The sequence below is a fragment of the Haliaeetus albicilla genome, chromosome 23 (assembly GCF_947461875.1).
Source record: "Haliaeetus albicilla chromosome 23, bHalAlb1.1, whole genome shotgun sequence".
Taxonomy (NCBI): Eukaryota; Metazoa; Chordata; class Aves; order Accipitriformes; family Accipitridae; genus Haliaeetus; species Haliaeetus albicilla.
The window spans coordinates 22,771,287-22,788,396 of record NC_091505.1 but is presented as its reverse complement, the minus strand read 5'-3'; the positions used below and the strand labels follow the sequence as shown (position 1 = coordinate 22,788,396).

General features: G+C 37.2%; 1 protein-coding gene across 4 annotated transcripts in view; it reads left to right on the top strand.

The window, feature by feature from the left end:
• DACH2 (dachshund family transcription factor 2) overlaps positions 1 to 17,110 on the top strand; it is a 314,600-nt gene that overhangs the window by 233,685 nt on the left and 63,805 nt on the right. For all 4 annotated transcript variants that reach the window (XM_069811523.1, XM_069811522.1, XM_069811521.1 and 1 more), the window contains exons 4-5: positions 8,225 to 8,380; positions 11,229 to 11,401. In XM_069811523.1, coding sequence (XP_069667624.1) covers positions 8,225 to 8,380; positions 11,229 to 11,401 — 329 coding nt within the window. The remainder of the gene's footprint in view (positions 1 to 8,224; positions 8,381 to 11,228; positions 11,402 to 17,110) is intronic.

The window sequence follows — 17,110 nt, the reverse complement described above, 5'->3', positions numbered from 1 at the left end:
CCCAACTTTGCAGTAAGAATGCTGATGTATATTGTCTGCTCGCTAGCTCAAACTTGCTGAGGTTCCTCAGTGACACAGAATAGAGGTCGTTTATTATCTCTCAGGAAAGGGGTTGCATATGCTTTTGACACTGATGCAGATCCAAAAGAAAGTTCAGGTTTTAACTGTAAGTTCCCTAATTCCAAGACTAATACTACACATTGTATAGAAGAAACTGATTTATTACTTATTATTTCACCCACTACAAGAACTAGAAGACATCAGAGGAAGGCAGCAAATGCCAAGTTAACCCCCCCAAAACACACCTGCAAATAACATGAGGTAGTTTTTCATACGGTGCATAGGCAAGCTGTGGATCTTCTTGCTACAGGATATTGTAGATGCAAAAAATTGACATCTGCTTAATTTAATGGAAGAAAAACCTATTAAAGGTTATTAAATTCAAGGAAAATACTGCAGGAAGTTCCTAATGCATCAATTGTTGGAGAGTATTCTGGGAAATTGTCACTATAGGTTTTCTCTGTATTTAAAGTCTTCAGTAAATATTGCTTTTGGCCCTTGTTGGAGACAAGGTATTCTGCTACGTGAACTGTAGCTGTCTGTATGCAACCATTCTGGGAGCCGTTATTCCTTTAGTTATATTGCCCCTCCCTCCTGAAACATCATGACTAATTTCCATTTAGGAAGCCATAAATATCTAACTATTGAGATGAAGATTACAAGCTTTTCCGTGCTCCCCCCTCCCCCCTTCATTATCACATGGTTAACTACCAGGTAACAAAGAAGCAAAGGCTTCATTTATTAATTATCAGAGCTTGTCTCCAGCATGTCACATTCCTTCCTAGCCAAGAAGCAACTTGTTTTGATTAATATTTATGCATGACTAAATCAGCAAAAGAAAAGAGAATGGGTACGGATAGCTAACTTTGAGAAGTACTTTTGAATATTAGTGCATTTTTATGAAAATTATGTATTTTGTATCTGACTTTCTATAAATACAATGTTTCATCTTGCTAAAGCTAACTTTGATGGGGTGCTTTGGTGGTATAAGTTGAATCAGCTGACCCATTGAGGTATGTTTGGTATTTTGAGTTTAAATGAAGGTGCTGCCACTTTGAGCAGTTTGTGTTTTTATCAAACTGGTCCTTTACATCATAGTGCATTTTCTTTCTTTTTCCTGGATCTTTTCATTTTTTTTGCAACATTTTTCCCACTTTTTCGTACTAGTTACTTAAGGAAAAGGCCATCCATATTTTAGCAATTGTCTACAGAAGACTGTTTTGTTGAAAAGTTTTTGTTGCTGCAGCCAGTAGTTCCTCTACACTGGTCTTAGAAAGTAGGAGAAAACAATCTGTCATATTTTAGTAGCCATCAGGTTTTTTGTGTATGTAATTTGAAGGGATGAATGACCTAGTCTGTTGTAAGAGACAGAGAGAGAACAGGTTTTTTACTGTGAGTCTTTTGACACTGAGCACCTGATTGTAATTGTGAGATTTGGTTTTGACTGGAAAGGCCCCTTGCAGGACAGTCTTACACTCCGAGGTAACTGACAGCAAGGAGACTTTCCTGGTATTGTGCTCTAGCACTATTATCATCGATCATAATTTGGGAACTTTAGAACATGTTGTATTTACCACCTTCCTATTTCTTTTTGTGTGTTCATTTTAAAGGAAGCAATTAATGGTTTGGGAGGGATGGTTAGGTTCATAAATAAATACTACGTCTCTGCTTTTATTTTCTGAAAAAGTATCTTCTTGGAATTAATTCTTAATTAAATTGACATCAAATATTCTGACATATTCCTAGTTACCTTCAGTATCCTGTTTGCTGCGAAATAAACTTTGATTTTGCTGTCATTAAGACTTTTCAAAAAGTTTAGAAATGATATTCAGATTTCAGATGCCTTCTTATTGTATAGTTATCAACAGATTACTTCACCTAAGTTCTGACAGACATATTTTTTAAGTATGACTGACTGATGGACAGATTGGGAATTGCTGAATTAATGGGCACATTTCAAAGCTTTGGCAGGGCTAAGCAGTAATTACATCTGCTGAACCACTTGATAAGTTTTTGGAAGTAGCCCAGTAAAGCCATCACTGGATTTCTTGAGTTTTAATATCTTGCCCTACACACTTTCATGGCTTTCTTGTAGGGCACAATCCAGAAGTTGATATAGCTGAATACACATAGCTAAACAAATCAATGCATTGCAGATCTTCCATTTAGATTTGCAGATGGATGTCATGCTTTTGGGGGCTGATGAAAAATCTCATTCCCATTTTAAAGTAAAAAAGTTTATTTGGGGGCAATAAGGGACCACAGAAAGTGTCCACGCTTGCGTGGTCTCCATAAATAACATCATCTACTGCCAGTATGAGGGACAGAATTTGGGGTCATAATCCTGACCCAGAACAGTTTTATGGTTTTCTGACAGGAAAGTGACGGTTTACCAGGAATATAACCTGGATGGTGTCTTCCTATCCTTACTATAGTGAGATTCTCAATTTATCTAATACGCCAAAAATTGTTTTCTACCTGATCTGCTCTTCCTGGGACATTCAGATGATGATACCATGAAAAGAGTTGACAGAAGGTTGTAGGGTGAAGTATTTTCAGCAGAGGATATTCTGTGTAGGCCAAAAAAATGACCCTTTTTCCCAGGTGAGATTGGGATATTGGTAAAAGCAAATAGTCTGTAACACCTGGAAACACTGGGGCTAGGAATGCTGGCAAATAGGCCCATGTTGTTTTAGGAGTACTGGGGTTCTAGATAAGGCAAAAAAAGTCCAAAGGCCTTGTGCGTGCTGGACACTTGTAAAAGAAGTTAGAAGTGATAAATACTTTGAAATTATCAGTACTGAAATAGCAATGCATTGAATACCTTTTTCATTGCAGTTGATGTTATGCTTAATATGTCCAACAGCGTGAAAAATGTGTTTAAAAATAATTTTAGAAAAAAAAAAGGACAGTGAAGATGGTATTGCTTTCAACAATTTGAGTTCAATTTTTCAGCAATGTATCACAACAAAAAATAAAATGACAGACATAGATTGAAACAGTGTGGTTGTTCAATTCAAAGGTACCTCTGACAGAGTGGATTTCATTTAGCTAGACCAGACAGTTTTAAGGCTGATAAAATGAATTTGAAACCAAATGAAAAGAAACTGTCACCAAATTGAACTTTGATTACTTTCTGAAGATCTTTCAATATCTAAAAACAAGGCACTAATTTAATCGTCACAAATATATCTTCACCAAAAAAAGTTTTTTGGATTTTGTTTTGGTGAACACAAATGCACAGAGAGGTTTAGTACTAGAAAACACGTAGCTTTAAGTGTTATCCTATAAAATTGCTACAATCAAAGATGGGTGAGTAGCAGCATTTTCAGAAAAATTAAGCTGAGCTTATCACTTGCATTTCCTTCAACTAAACAAAATGAAACTTAAACAGAGGCGCTTTGCTTACAGACATGTACATGATTGTAAATGACCTTTCAGTGGGTCTGTGAGTACAGTGTATATCAGCAGCAGCGTGTGTATGTACTACTTAGGCTGATTTTCCCTATTAGTTTGTGTTACCTGTGATTTAACCCCATGTGCATCTGAACTCATCTGAATTTGCTGTTCACAGGGACTTGGGAAGAGAGATGTACAGAATTTGGCCACTGGGCCGTAAAATGGCATTAGGGGAATGCTTACCTCTCACCGCATTTTAATTTAGAAGTAAATGGATTGGGGTTTGTTGCATTAGTTTTGCTTTTGCTTAGTTGAACATAAGTGTAATTCATGCACTGATAAATAAGTTCTCTCAAATAACCTGTTAAGACTCGTAGATGCCAGACTTTAATTATTAAATATATCGTAAATAACTTTTTCTCTTACCAAATCCATGTAGTGTCCATCTTCATCTGTGCCCTTTGAAACACGCATTGTGTTTCTGCGTAGGCGACTGTGTACAATGCATACAGTCAGGCCTTTTTTGTGCATTTAGCTGCAAATCTGAACATAGAACTGTACCCCACACATTTGCTGGGTGGCCTGGACTGGATGGCTGAAGCAGGTCAGACCTTTTTTCAGCTGCTTCTGCTGGGCAGCCAGTGCACTCTGCAATCTTTCAGGGTGGCTGGCCAGCGAATACCTCTGCCTTTCTCCTCCCGCTTTGGTGTGTTCCCGCTATGTTAAGGAAACCGCAGTCTCTGTGCTCACTTCTGACAAGCGTCAGGAGCTCTGGAAGATGGAGGTTCTTGTCTCTCTTGCCCTTTTTTAATGCTGAGTACAATCTGTTCGGGGACAAGATCGACTAGAATGCAAACAAGATAAGGAAAAATTACCTTTTTGTCCTTTAGTTTTATCTGTTGGAGAGAAGGTCATATGGGTAGTGGGTAATAGTGTTAAACATAAAGCTTTTTGTAAAGTGTATAAATGATGTATTGGCATTTTGACAAATCAACAGACTTCTGAGTGCTCTAATAATATTCCTATGCCACTTTTGAATCAAGTTAGGATATTTCATTTTAAAATATTAGTTTTTCATTTAAAATAAATAAAAAGCTGTATTTCCCTTCATATACAAGAAGTAAAATAAGTTCCATTGCTGTTCTTTGTTGTCTCATTTTCCATGGTGTTGTATGTTTGCTTTCTTTTTTCATATATTTTTCCCCCTTTTGTTTCATATATACGTAAAAGAAGTTACTTGAAGTCCATCTCTCTGTATACAGTAGTGTGGTTCATTGTTTAATTTTAGACTCCTTATCGTCTGTATTAAAAAGAGTGACAGCCTTCAGTAGCTTAGTGTGGACAAAGAAATTATTTCTTCCTAATACTAATTTCTTCAAAGACCAAACCTTTCGAATGTAATGAGAGAAAAAAATTTTGACTCCCATAAATTTATTTTTGTGGTGTATTCCGTGATTCATATAATGAAGTTTCATTTTTAGTTTCACCTGTAACCTCATTATACCAAAGACAGGATTTAGAATCAAAACATGACATCTTTGCCTTATTGATGGCACCTATTTGGACAAAAAATGGCAATGAACAGAAGTCTTCTGAAAAATTGTACCTAAACCTGAATTTGAAGTATTAAGGAGGATTTACTTTTTATAGATTTATTCACTTCTAATTGTTATGGTTACAAAGCATTTGAAAACACACATTGATATATATATGTCAAATATGTATTTGCTGATATAACATGCTGACAACTGTGTTACTAAATAAGAAAATGTGTATGCGCAAAAATGAATATCTTTTTTTAAAGTTGCATGATAGTAAAAGGACTGAGTATATTACCACAGGTTTGCATTTTACATATTTGATTTATAATGTGAATCTAGTTCTGGCTTACTATTAATTTATATGTAAATTTTTCTTACTGCATGGGAATAGACACTACAGGGAAGGATGCAAGTTTTCTTTTAAAACTATTATTTTTTAGCTATGCGAAGGGCCTGTGGGTAGGATGAATTGAAAGCATCTATGGTATAGAGCACAGCAGTAGGACCTGTGAGACCTGACTTCTCTTCCAGTTTCACCATTGGTCTACCAGGTAACACAGAGGAAGTTGCTTCAAAATTCTGAGCTTCAACTTTCCCAGTTGTAAGTTGGAGATAATCATACTGCCCTTAAAACACATCACAATTGAACAGTTCTAGGTAAGAAGTAGTTCTAATTATTATTTTCTTTTTAAGAGACTTGCTACTACATAGTGTATGCAGTCCAGATTAAGTGATGAAGCTGTTATCTATGTGGTATACTGCAGACTACAGGATACATTTCATTTAACATGCACTTTTATTATACATCGTATGCTCAGCAGTATTTTTTTTTTCTTTCTCTAAGGAGAAGTGATAGGGAACATAAGAGTACAGGAATGGTCTGTAGAGATAAGTGTATTGCAATTTATTCTTGTGTTGCTGGTACTGAATACTGGAGCAGATTTACAAGTGGAATTTGCAGGGAAAAAAGTTGTTATTGTCCCCATCTGTAAAGAAAACTGGTACAGTGATTTGGACTGTACAACATAATTTAAATTCAGTTTCCTGTTCCACTGCAGGTTGCCTGTATTTCCTTAAGCAAGTCGCTTTTCTGCGCAGTGCAATTCCCTGTCTGTAAAATAGGAATGATTGTACTTTCGTGTGGAACGTGCAACAGTTGTAAAGCTGGGCACAGAAGGCTGGTAGGGCACTCTGGTGCTACAGCTTCAGGGCCGCACAAGTGTGGTGAGTAGAGGCATGAGGCTTTGGAAGGACAAGAGAAACTTCCAGAAATAAGTAAATGAGCTAAGAGTTTAGACCATCTGTGCCTGAGGTTGGAAGTATTGGAGAAGAACAAATGGGGTAAGGGAGACTTTAGATGAAGAGTGCAGTTTTTTCTTCTCATTCAAAAATCTCTGACAAACTGTCTTGTGCACAGTTTTCATGGCTGCCGCCCCAATACATGAAGTTACATGTACGAAATCTCTTTCTAAGCAAAAAATGCATGCTAAAGTACATGTCATATGTGGGTTTTGAGGAAGAAAAAAGTATAAATGTTGAACTTGAATTTACTGAAAAAGCATATGGAGAAAAATAAAACTCATTTGATAAAATCAAATGCTAAGCATTTCCTCAGATCTTTCCTAAATTACGCATTTAACTTGAGAAATACTTTACCAAATAATACCATCTCTGTTTCACAATATTCAGAATGAACAACTTCTATACTAAGTATCAGTCAAATGTTATTTGAAAGAGCTGATATACAGTATATTTAATAACAAAGATGCTGACACAGCCTTAACTGTAGTAGTTCTTCTAATTACTGCACTATGCCATGTTATATTATATCACATGGCATAATTTAGTGTATCTTCCTTTGTCAATGTATTAGTCATCATTTTACAAATTAGAAATCTTTTATAGGAAGGTAATTCATACTTGGACATAGTGCTAAAATGATGGAGTGATTTCCTTCTCAATCATTGATCTTTCAAACTTTTTCATTTAGCTGTATTAATCATGTTTATTAGCTAAGTGTTGTCATAAAGAATGGAATTTTTCTGTTACTTTCATATTCAATTAAAATGTTTTTTTGCTTGCTGCCTCTATCTGCTGCATCATAGTAATCTATTTACTTATTCTAATTGAAATTCTTGTTCATAAATTCAAAACAAAGTCAATACTGCAGTTACACATTTTCATAACAATCTATAATCTAATTGAAAATATGGGGTGTGCCTGAGAAGAAACTGTACTTAAAATATGTTTTTGTTCTAGAAACGTTAAATCTAACTTTTTTAAGGTGGTTTGTTTGTGGACCAGGTGTATTTCAGAATTCACTAACATGGTCTACTTAACTGCTGTTTAAAAGGAACTTGTTGTTATTCAAGTGTATAAGTGTAATACTGAAGAAAACTACAATCTGTAAAATTGCTGCAGAACACCCTCTCTTCAGAAGACCTAACAGATATTCTAGACCAAACACGAGACACGAGTGCTTAGTTCGCTAAAAACTGTGGGTTTGTTGTAGACAGTAATTACTGTGCCTAAGAGATACCTGGACTCTTTAAATTCCTGAATACTAATGATTTCCTAGGCCAACCTAATCCCTGGCTTGTTTAACCTAGGTAAGTTTAAGTGTTTCACTTAGGACATCCCCAGGATCAAACCCAGCAGTGGAGGGAAAGCTATTTAAGCTCAGAGATAACATAGCAGCAGGATAAATTGTTGTAACCTGTTCAGGGATGAATTTAAGCTAGAATGCTAGTGAGCATTGGAGGGAGGGAGTAGCAGAGCGACGCTCCAGTAAGATTAGCAGTGGTGAGAGACCTGAGGAGCCCGCAGGTAGACACCAGTTAGTCTCTGGCAGGGACTGGGTGGCCTGATTCCCTGTGATAGCAGGAGATTGTGATTCAGTGTCTCAGATGTTCCCTTTCTGCCTTGTTTACTTAATTGTGATTGATGTTTACTTGGATGATTTTATCCTTAAACATTTAGCTTGTCCTGTTTCCAGAAACTGGTGTTACGAAGGTAGGTGATGCTGAAAGTTTTTAATCATATTTTTTGCCTGATGCGTATTTATTAATTTATTTAAAAAAAAAAATCAGGTGTAGGTTTCAGGTACTTTGTTTGTGGTAGGTGCTTAGCTATGGTAAAGAGTATTAGCTCATTGCTAACCAAGCAAAATGTCTTTTAAAGAAAAGTATATGCCATTTATGGTTTGTTTGTACCCTGTTTTACAGGTGGGAGTGAATCCTCCTGGGACAAAGACAAGCTTCAGTCTCCCATTACAACGGGATCACAGCATAGCATTGGTCATCCCACACTATCAGGGCAGTCAAGCCTTGGAAGCGCGCACCCACTCAGTCCTCTCCAGCAGAATCACCTGCTCACCAACAGTATGTACTGTGCTCTTATGGGGGAAAAAAACGTACATGGAGCCCTGCTTGGAGGCTGGGCTTGCATTCCTTCCCGGCCTCCTGGAGGTGGGGGAAATGGACGGGAGACACATGAGCGACAGGAGGGTCAGTCCTCCCACTGTCTGCTGCACTTGCGCATCGTGGCCAAGCCACCCACTGGGATACAGCTGCCCTCTTTGAGTAGTCACCCACTGCTGGGTTAGGAATTGTCAGTCCTTAATTGACAGTTCCATGGCCTGGACTGAAGGGAAAAATAACCATAAAGTTGCTTAAAATTTTAGCTATGTGAGAAAATTGTCTTCCAGTTTAAAATTGCTGACCACCAAATATAAATATAAGACCCAGGAATAAATGCAGAATGTCTAGTTGAAAGTGAGCAGAAGCAATCCCTCTGCCATGTTTTGCCTTGTACCTGCCAGGTGTGGGCAAGGTCATCCGTTGAACCCAGCTATCCAAAGCAGCTGGAGTAAAAGGACACCAATAAAGTTTGGATTTGGAACTTAAAGCTCCCTTCAGATCCATCTCTTTTCCTTCCCTTAGGAAGGCGGCAGGTGGGAAGCCAGCAGTTCCCCTTCTCCTTTGCACCCACAGAGGGCAAGAAGGGAAGGGAAAGTTATTCCAAGAAAGATGTTCAGGATTAATAATTTAAAAATTAGTGAGGAGTAAAGTTAATTCTAACAGATGGTGGTGGATGAAGAATGAAAATCTCACTGTGTCTGAATTCTTGTTATTTAAGCTCTTCAAAGTTTTGAAAGTTCATTTTTGGTGTTAATTTTAATGAATGAAGGACATTTCTGGCTCCTTACACAATTGTAGGAGCAGATAGTTCCTTGCTACTTATGTAGAGCCCCAGACTTGAACAAATCAAAGCTATTGAAATGATACTTACAAAATGGGTCTGCTTTGTTCATGGGAAGGTATGGAGCTGAGCATTTTGGGTTAAGTGTCAGTAGTTGAGAAACACCAGATCAGAGGACTCAAATTCACTGTAGTTTATCCTTTCATTTTATATTTTTGCATAATTCAATACCTGTATATATTTTACATACAGGGATATTGTGTTCTTTGCTGTTAAAGAAAACTTTAAAGATATTTTATAGTAGATTTTGCAGTAGGCAAATGTCTATAGGCTATTAAAGGGTTTATTGAATGTCAGGCATTATGTCCAATGATTTGCAAGTGTAGGATATATTTTCTTCATAGTCCTCTGAAATGTTTGACGGATTGTGTCTTAAAACTGGTGATGTGCTGTTAAATTCTGTTTGTAGTTTGCATTTAGTTTGCATGTCAATTGGACTTTAAGTAGACATACAACTCAATGTGGCCAGATGGTGTCTGGGAGTTTTGGAACTCTATAGAAAGATTATTGGGCTGTTAAGGGAGATATGCAGGGGAACAAAGGCTTATGGATGTAAGCACTGAAGGGATTGTCAGTATGGTTTAAAGTGAAGGGAGATGTATGTGGGCTTTGCTTATTACCTATGATAATTAATATTGGCATGGATCATCATATAAAATATATAGTGAATCATAAGACATCACAGTTGTTGATCATGATATACTCAAGCTAAACAGAAATAGTGTGGGAGCTCAGACTATATACAATTCTGCCTTTTGTGGTGGGCGCAGTCCTGTTTTTATATTGCTATAGTCAAATTGTGGTGGAATAACATAAGCTATATCAGTCAATGATATTTTTTATTGTGGGTTCTGTCATACGCCAAAATGGTGACTGGCCTTCTCATTTAAAATAGTTATGACAGAGCCAAAGTTAAAAAACTTCTAGAAATAATTAATGTGAATAGCATGTGGTTCTGATTCTGACTAGCTATATGATTATGTTACTTACTACTTGTACCTGAATTTTTCAATGAGCATTTCTAATCTAAATTTCATTTAAAAAAATGATAACACATTTTGTCTGGCAGAATGAGTCCTATTTTTTCTGAAAAAATAATTTTGGATGCCCAAAGGTAACTATCTTCAAGTGGTCTCGCTAATGAATTCTTAAATGCAAAATAACCTGAAACAATTTTTTCAGTGAATTGGTGTCTGGGTCTTGCTTTCCATTGTAGTCATTACTAAATACTGCAAGTAATACACAGGCTGAAACAGATATTAATGAAGCATGAGAATCCAGTTCTTGCTAGCAGTAACATCACCTTTTTGGCAATGTCAAGATCTGCAAGTTGGTCCAAATGAATTTCATACCTTCTTAAGTTGTTTTATATCCATAGCAGAAGACAATTTAAAGTGACTTTTTGGAAATTAAAACCTCTGGCAACAATTTTAACCTCTCATTACATGTTCCAGTTCCCAGACCTTCTGTATGGTAGTGCAGTAGTGGCTACAGTCCAACCCACAGCTTCCTGTATTCAAGAAATAGTCCTAATACAAAAATCTAGTCTCAGATTGCTGTGTATGTGAACTAATAATAGTAAGAGGACTTGGTAGGAGTATATTGTCAAATAAAATTATTAATAAATATTCATCGGATGTATTGGAAAAACATGCAAATATCTGCATGTTTTGTGGGTTTGTCTTTATTGCTGCTAATAAAGAGATCACTGAACTGACGCACTGTTATATATTCATTTTGCTAATATTGTGCTACTTCAAAGCTGTATGTTTCTTTCCCTAATACAAACCAGACAGCCTTTTCTGGAATGCGAAGACAATTATCCTCTATGTAACATCAAAATTACGAACGCGTAATAGTATTGAGTTTGACTAGTCAGTGTTCCAGTAGAATATAGACTCTAAAAATTAAGGTTAGGGTTATAAAGTGAGGGACTGACACGTATAACCTCTGCATGCTCTCTTTTAGGGATAGACCTGCCGTTTATGATGATGCCCCACCCTCTGCTTCCCGTCAGCCTACCTCCCGCTTCGGTCGCAATGGCAATGAATCAGATGAACCACCTCAATACAATAGCTAACATGGCTGCAGCAGCCCAAATGCACAGTCCTCTTTCCAGGGCAGGGGCCTCTGTTATAAAGGTAAGAGTCATCTATGAGGCTTAGAAAAAACAGCTCTTTGTGGCTAACAAAAACATTTACAGTGACTTTCTTAAGGAAGATAACTAAGAGGCAATGAGCTTATACTTATACTGCCTATAGCACACCTGGTCTGCTGTTCCTGACAGTGCTTCAGTCTGAGGAAATACCCACGAGTACAGTCAAGAAGTTAAGATGCTCTGCCCTATCTACAAATCTGTAATGTAATTAAAAACAGATAATAACACTGACTAGAGGGTAGGAGAATAAGCAGTGCTGCATCTGTTAAAGCTCAAAAGCTATTCTAAAATGTTGTTTAAAATCAAACTTAATGTTATGCTTAAAAGAAAATGCTATAGAGCATAACACGAACTTCAGTGCGGTGCAATTCCAGAACAGGTTAATAGCAGAGAAAATCATCAGAAGTACCTTAGTGACTGTTGTCTCCAGTAGCCACACCTAAATTTCCTTCTGGCTGGGTAAAACATATTTATACTTTTGATACTCTCTTCCAAGCAGGTTGTTAAAATTTCCTGCCTGTGTTGAGAGCTGAAGTCCTGCCACACACTAAAAATATGTTGAGACAAGAAATGTTCAAAGTAGAAGGATGTAGGATCAGTGTATGTGAAGGACTGGTGCTGTGGGATTCTCTAAAACACAGTGTTGTCCTCTTCTTATTGAGCAAAAATGAAAAGTTTCGTCAGTCTAACTTTTGAGTGTATTTGCATGCACGTGTGTTTCTTGTTGACAAAATTAAATTTTTGTCAGCTTTGAAAGGTAGTTATTTTAGTCCATTTTTCTTTGTTTTTAAGTATACGAGTCTATAGAGCTATCTGTTCTGCAAAGTACCTGTCTCTTTATTTTGATATTTATGATCATTTACACTCATGTATCCCCATCATACTGGAATCCCAAAGTTCTGAGTTGCCTTATTCTAATAACTTTCACTGATTTGCTGAACTTAATCTTTTGTATCTTTATTGTAAAACATCTTAATTATAAAATATAATTATTTTATCATTGAGAAAGTTACTGTTGCCAATATTACAGGCTAATTGTGAGAATAAATTAGTTAGGATTGTACTTTATCTTGTCACAGCTTGCTGCTGCAGGAAATTTTGTTTCTACATCAAGCAGGGAAAGAAACTAGTAGTACACAAGCACATGTTTGTTTTTCATACTTGTATTTACTGATACCAACATACATTCAAGAAAGAAAGCAAATCTCTCTTGTCACATTACAGTATCATAAAATATTACGTGTCTCTCTTGCTGAGGTTCTGGAGGTCTTTGTTTTTCTTCTGATTTTCTTCCTGGCCCTGAGCATCTCCAAAATTGCCTCAGGTTGTTTTTCTTCTTTACTGAGAGTCCGCTTCCAAACTAGGGCAAATGTTGTTCTTAATAGTTTGATTTTGTGTTTATTTTGTTTTCTTGGATTCTGGGAGGCTGGTAAAATTTGGGGAGTGGGGTGGTTCCCTAGTTAGAGACAATTTAGAATTGAGATCTATAAAAACTTCTTATCATCAGTGTATCTGCACAGTTGTTGACTGGGTGGGGGACATGTGCTATCTCTGATGTCCAGCTGTCCCTTAGTTAATACAAGTCACTGAATTGTTAGATATTAATTGAGGTTCTATTCGTTTCACTCAGTAACCTTTTCTATAACTGTTCAGAGACCTCTTGAGAAAACTATAACTTAAATACAGCAGTAGAATATTTGTAGCAGCAAGTAGACTGCATAAGCTTTGATTATATTTTGAATGCTGTCAGTACGTCAAAACGAGGATTGTATATGTATTTGTAAACAACACTAGTTCTTTGTAATATAAACTACAGTTTTTGCAAACGGTTAGGTTTAAGGATGCTCTTTAGCAGGCCCTTGCTGATGCTAGTTATTCATTTACAGCTATTTTTTCCCCAACACCTGCACTAGAGGATACACAATATCTCCACAGCAACAGTAGGTCTCACCAGCACTCTAGTGGGAATTATTTCCTCTACATGATGTAGAGGAAAATACACCAGTAGCTAATGTGATGGAGGTAAAGTGTGCATCCATTGCTGTGTTACTCTCACCTGTCAAGTGATGCTGCATCTTTCTCTCGTTTGTTTTGAGTGCTGAAACTGTATATTAATTTTATTACAGAGAGTGTGAAGCTCCTTTTGTCCTTCCCTTCCCTTATGTACAATCATCTAGCTCTGAATGGTGACCAGTTAAGATGAAATCCTTGTACAAAACGAAACGTGTAAAAGAAAAGCATTACTGCTGTTGTCATGTCAGCAGTATTACTTTTATTATGTGACATTATTTCAGTGCATTTAATAACTACAAAAAATTACTAGTTTTAGATAGACTGCAACTCCAGCATCATGTCGTTACTTAAAATGGGCGAAATGAATCGAATATATTGAGTATGTATCTATTTCCATACTCTGATGACTAAAATACCGCTTGGCCTGTTTTCTAGAGGTGTGAGAATCAGCTGCTTTATAAAGGTTTTGAATGAAGTCATTATGCTTTTTATATCACGTTTGCCATTTAGAAATAAGCTGTTCTACCAAGATATGCATGATCAGCAAAGTTAACATTTAGTGCTCCAGAAAGAAATGTCATAACTATGAAACTTGATTTCTTCCTGACAGGAACACCATAAATTAGGCAGGCACAATGGCCAAGCTCACAAAACCTTCTTAGCCTTCTATAATGTGATCTGATGTGATTGTAGCAGCACCCGCTAGCAGTGCTATAGCTACGGTTCTGACAGTGCCCCTGTAATAAATGCAGTCTTTAAGGCATTTACTGTGCATCTGAAAGAGTTTGCTCTGTTTGGAACTTGGCTCAAATGGTTCTGAATAATCTGTATAATTGAGGGTCTCATGGCAAAAACAGAATTTGACAGCAACACTGACTTCACCACCCTCTCTCTTCCTCTTGCATCTACTCTGCAATCCGGTTACTGGCCTAGGTTTAATATGCTTTGCCAGCCTGATCTTGAGGACCAGTCTGGGGTGGAACTTAGCTGAAGTACACTTGAATCACGGTTTAGGCTAGAAATAGTAGTGAATAAAAGTAGTGGTTTGCTGTCATCCAGTAATTTTGTTCCTGAAACTCCGAAAAATCTACTCAGTGATGATATTTTCAGGTCTTCAGAAGCAAAGTCTGGATGGGCCCTTTATACAAAAGAGAAGGGATTGTTCACTGAAGTTTGTAGAACAACTCGACTCCAGAGAGCAATAACTACGTAACGTTAAGAGTTTTATTTTACAGTGGACCTATAATGAATATCACTAATTATGTAACGAATATGACTATTAATATGCATTCACAGCATATTATACAGTTTCTCATAAAGGAGCTGTTAAGATCTGTGCTGAGAACACAAATTGAATAGAAAGCTGAAAGCACACCTAAATCTTAACAGATCATTTAAATTAAATTGGGTCCAAAGAAGTTGAGGCCTCACATGAAGAGGTGTCACAGCAAAAATGGGAATAGCTCGTCTGTTCATTGACAGTACTTTTGAACCTCAGAATTGGACCGTGCCCATATAACAGTTCTGTCCACAGTGGAATGAGCCCTCAAGTTGCTGATCCTCAGGCTACGTACAATAAAGGCATCAGGTAGTGTCATCAAGCCTAAAGTCTCGATTTATACAGATTAAGCCAGAAGGAGCTTATATGACTAAAAAAACATATTCGCTTGCAGAATTGCAGCCAAAAGGCAGGAGGGGGTGGGGGGGATGTTTGGGGCAAGAGCCAAGTTTCTGGTGCCTGACTATGTGAGTCTTTGTATATTCACTGAAAGGCCACTTTCCCAGATGTCCTTTGGAACAGGTTGGTGGGAGATACTGTCGATAGGGTGGGCTTGAGATTGTGGGAACCGAATCCAAACCAGGGGCCTTAAGGTGCTCCCTTTTGTGTTAGATATCAAAGGAGTACTGATAGTCAAGCAATGAGGCAAAATTTTATCCCAGAGGTTTGAGAGGCTCTTTTGCCCTTCTCTCCCAGTTTTTCCTTGCTTCTTGTTCTATTCACCCCACATGTTTTGCGCTGTCCTTGCTCCTCTTCCTCATGTCTCACCCTTCGTCCTCCATCTCTCTTCCTCGTTCTCTCTCCCTTTCCTTCTGGCCCTCTAACAACCTCTTCTGAGCCACTGAGAGATGTGCTTCTCCTGAGTAGGAGTATTTCTGCAAATTGGTTTCCTGCTGCCCATTTTTCTTCTACCGTCATTCCCTCATGCTTCCTGTATTCCTACTTATTCTTTTTTCTCTTATTCTTTCTGCTCTTGTCCAGGTCCCAATAAGGAATAAATGGCACATGTTTTGAATGCAGCTGGAAAACCCAGAGAAAAGAAGTTTAAATGGAATAGAAATGCTTTGCTTCAAAAAACCCTCAAAATAAAGCATTTTTATTTTTGTATTTGAAATCATCTTTCTTTCAGAATTTCACCCCAATGTATTTTAGAAACAAACCAAAACCCACCCACTTCCCATCCACCCCACCACCCCCAGACACCCCACACCCCCAAAAAATGGGGATATTTTGGGTGAAATGCAATGTTTTGTTTTGGTAGGGAAACTGAAATCTTGTACTTCACATAAACTCTACACAATTTCTGTCTGAATATTTTGGTCTACTGATAAGGAGAACAAAGCATTATTTGTACAGTGTGATCTAGACATGCAGTAGAGATTTTTGAGTCTCCTTTTCTTTGTGTTCTGTTCATTTCCTTATTTCGTGGGATTGTTAAAGCATTTGTAAAGGATGTATATGACATGATTTTAAATTCCCTAAAGAGAATACAGATGGGCTGTGTAATTATTGCTGAGAGGTGCTATTTTCTGTGTGCTGTACAACTCATATTCATAATATTTACCTGACAGCCAGAAAAATGTGGCCATCTCAGAATACTCTGAAACAATTCTTCTCAGTATAAAAACATTTCTCGTTACAGAATTTATAACATTTAATTTCATAGCTCTCTGTGCATTCAATTCATTCTGAAATGTTTCCAGATTATTACAAGATTTATAAAATAAAACTTCCATAAAATTTGTGTTATTTTTCTCATTATTAGATTTATTCTGTCCCGTTTCATAGCATGTGTTTATTGCTGGCAGCTTATTGCTGAAATGGGTACTAGAATATGTTGGGGGAGTGACACATGAGACAAGAGTAGTTTAAGTTTGTTTCTTATAAGGCTAATTTTTGTGGCTGTATCTGTAGCAAAGGAGAAGTGAGTGTGCAGTTTTGTGCGGTTTTGTATCTTTTTATTCACTGATACAGAGAAACTACTACATGGGGAGATGTTCAGGTCCCTGCAAATTGCATTAAATATCCTCCTCACCTCTCCTGCTTTGAAGGCAGGCATATCCCTCTCCCTGCAATGCCAAGAATGCCTTGCTTGTTAACACCGAGACACCTAGTTGCTAGGTTAAAGAATAAGCAATGAATACTTATTTTAAACTTGCAAGTGGAAAAAATACAGTAAGAAGCAAGTACATCTCTTTTTTGCAAAGCTTGCAAGGGAATATTGTTAGGCCAAGCACATACTAGCTTTTAGTTCTGGCTCAGATCTTTTTAGTATTGGCTTAGTCATTTGCATTTGTGCTTAATAACTAATACAGTATAAAGTAGGTTAGATAGAGCATTATCATCATTAGTCCTGGAGTGCCTTTCTTTCATTCAGTAGCAGCACTGGGTGAAACAATT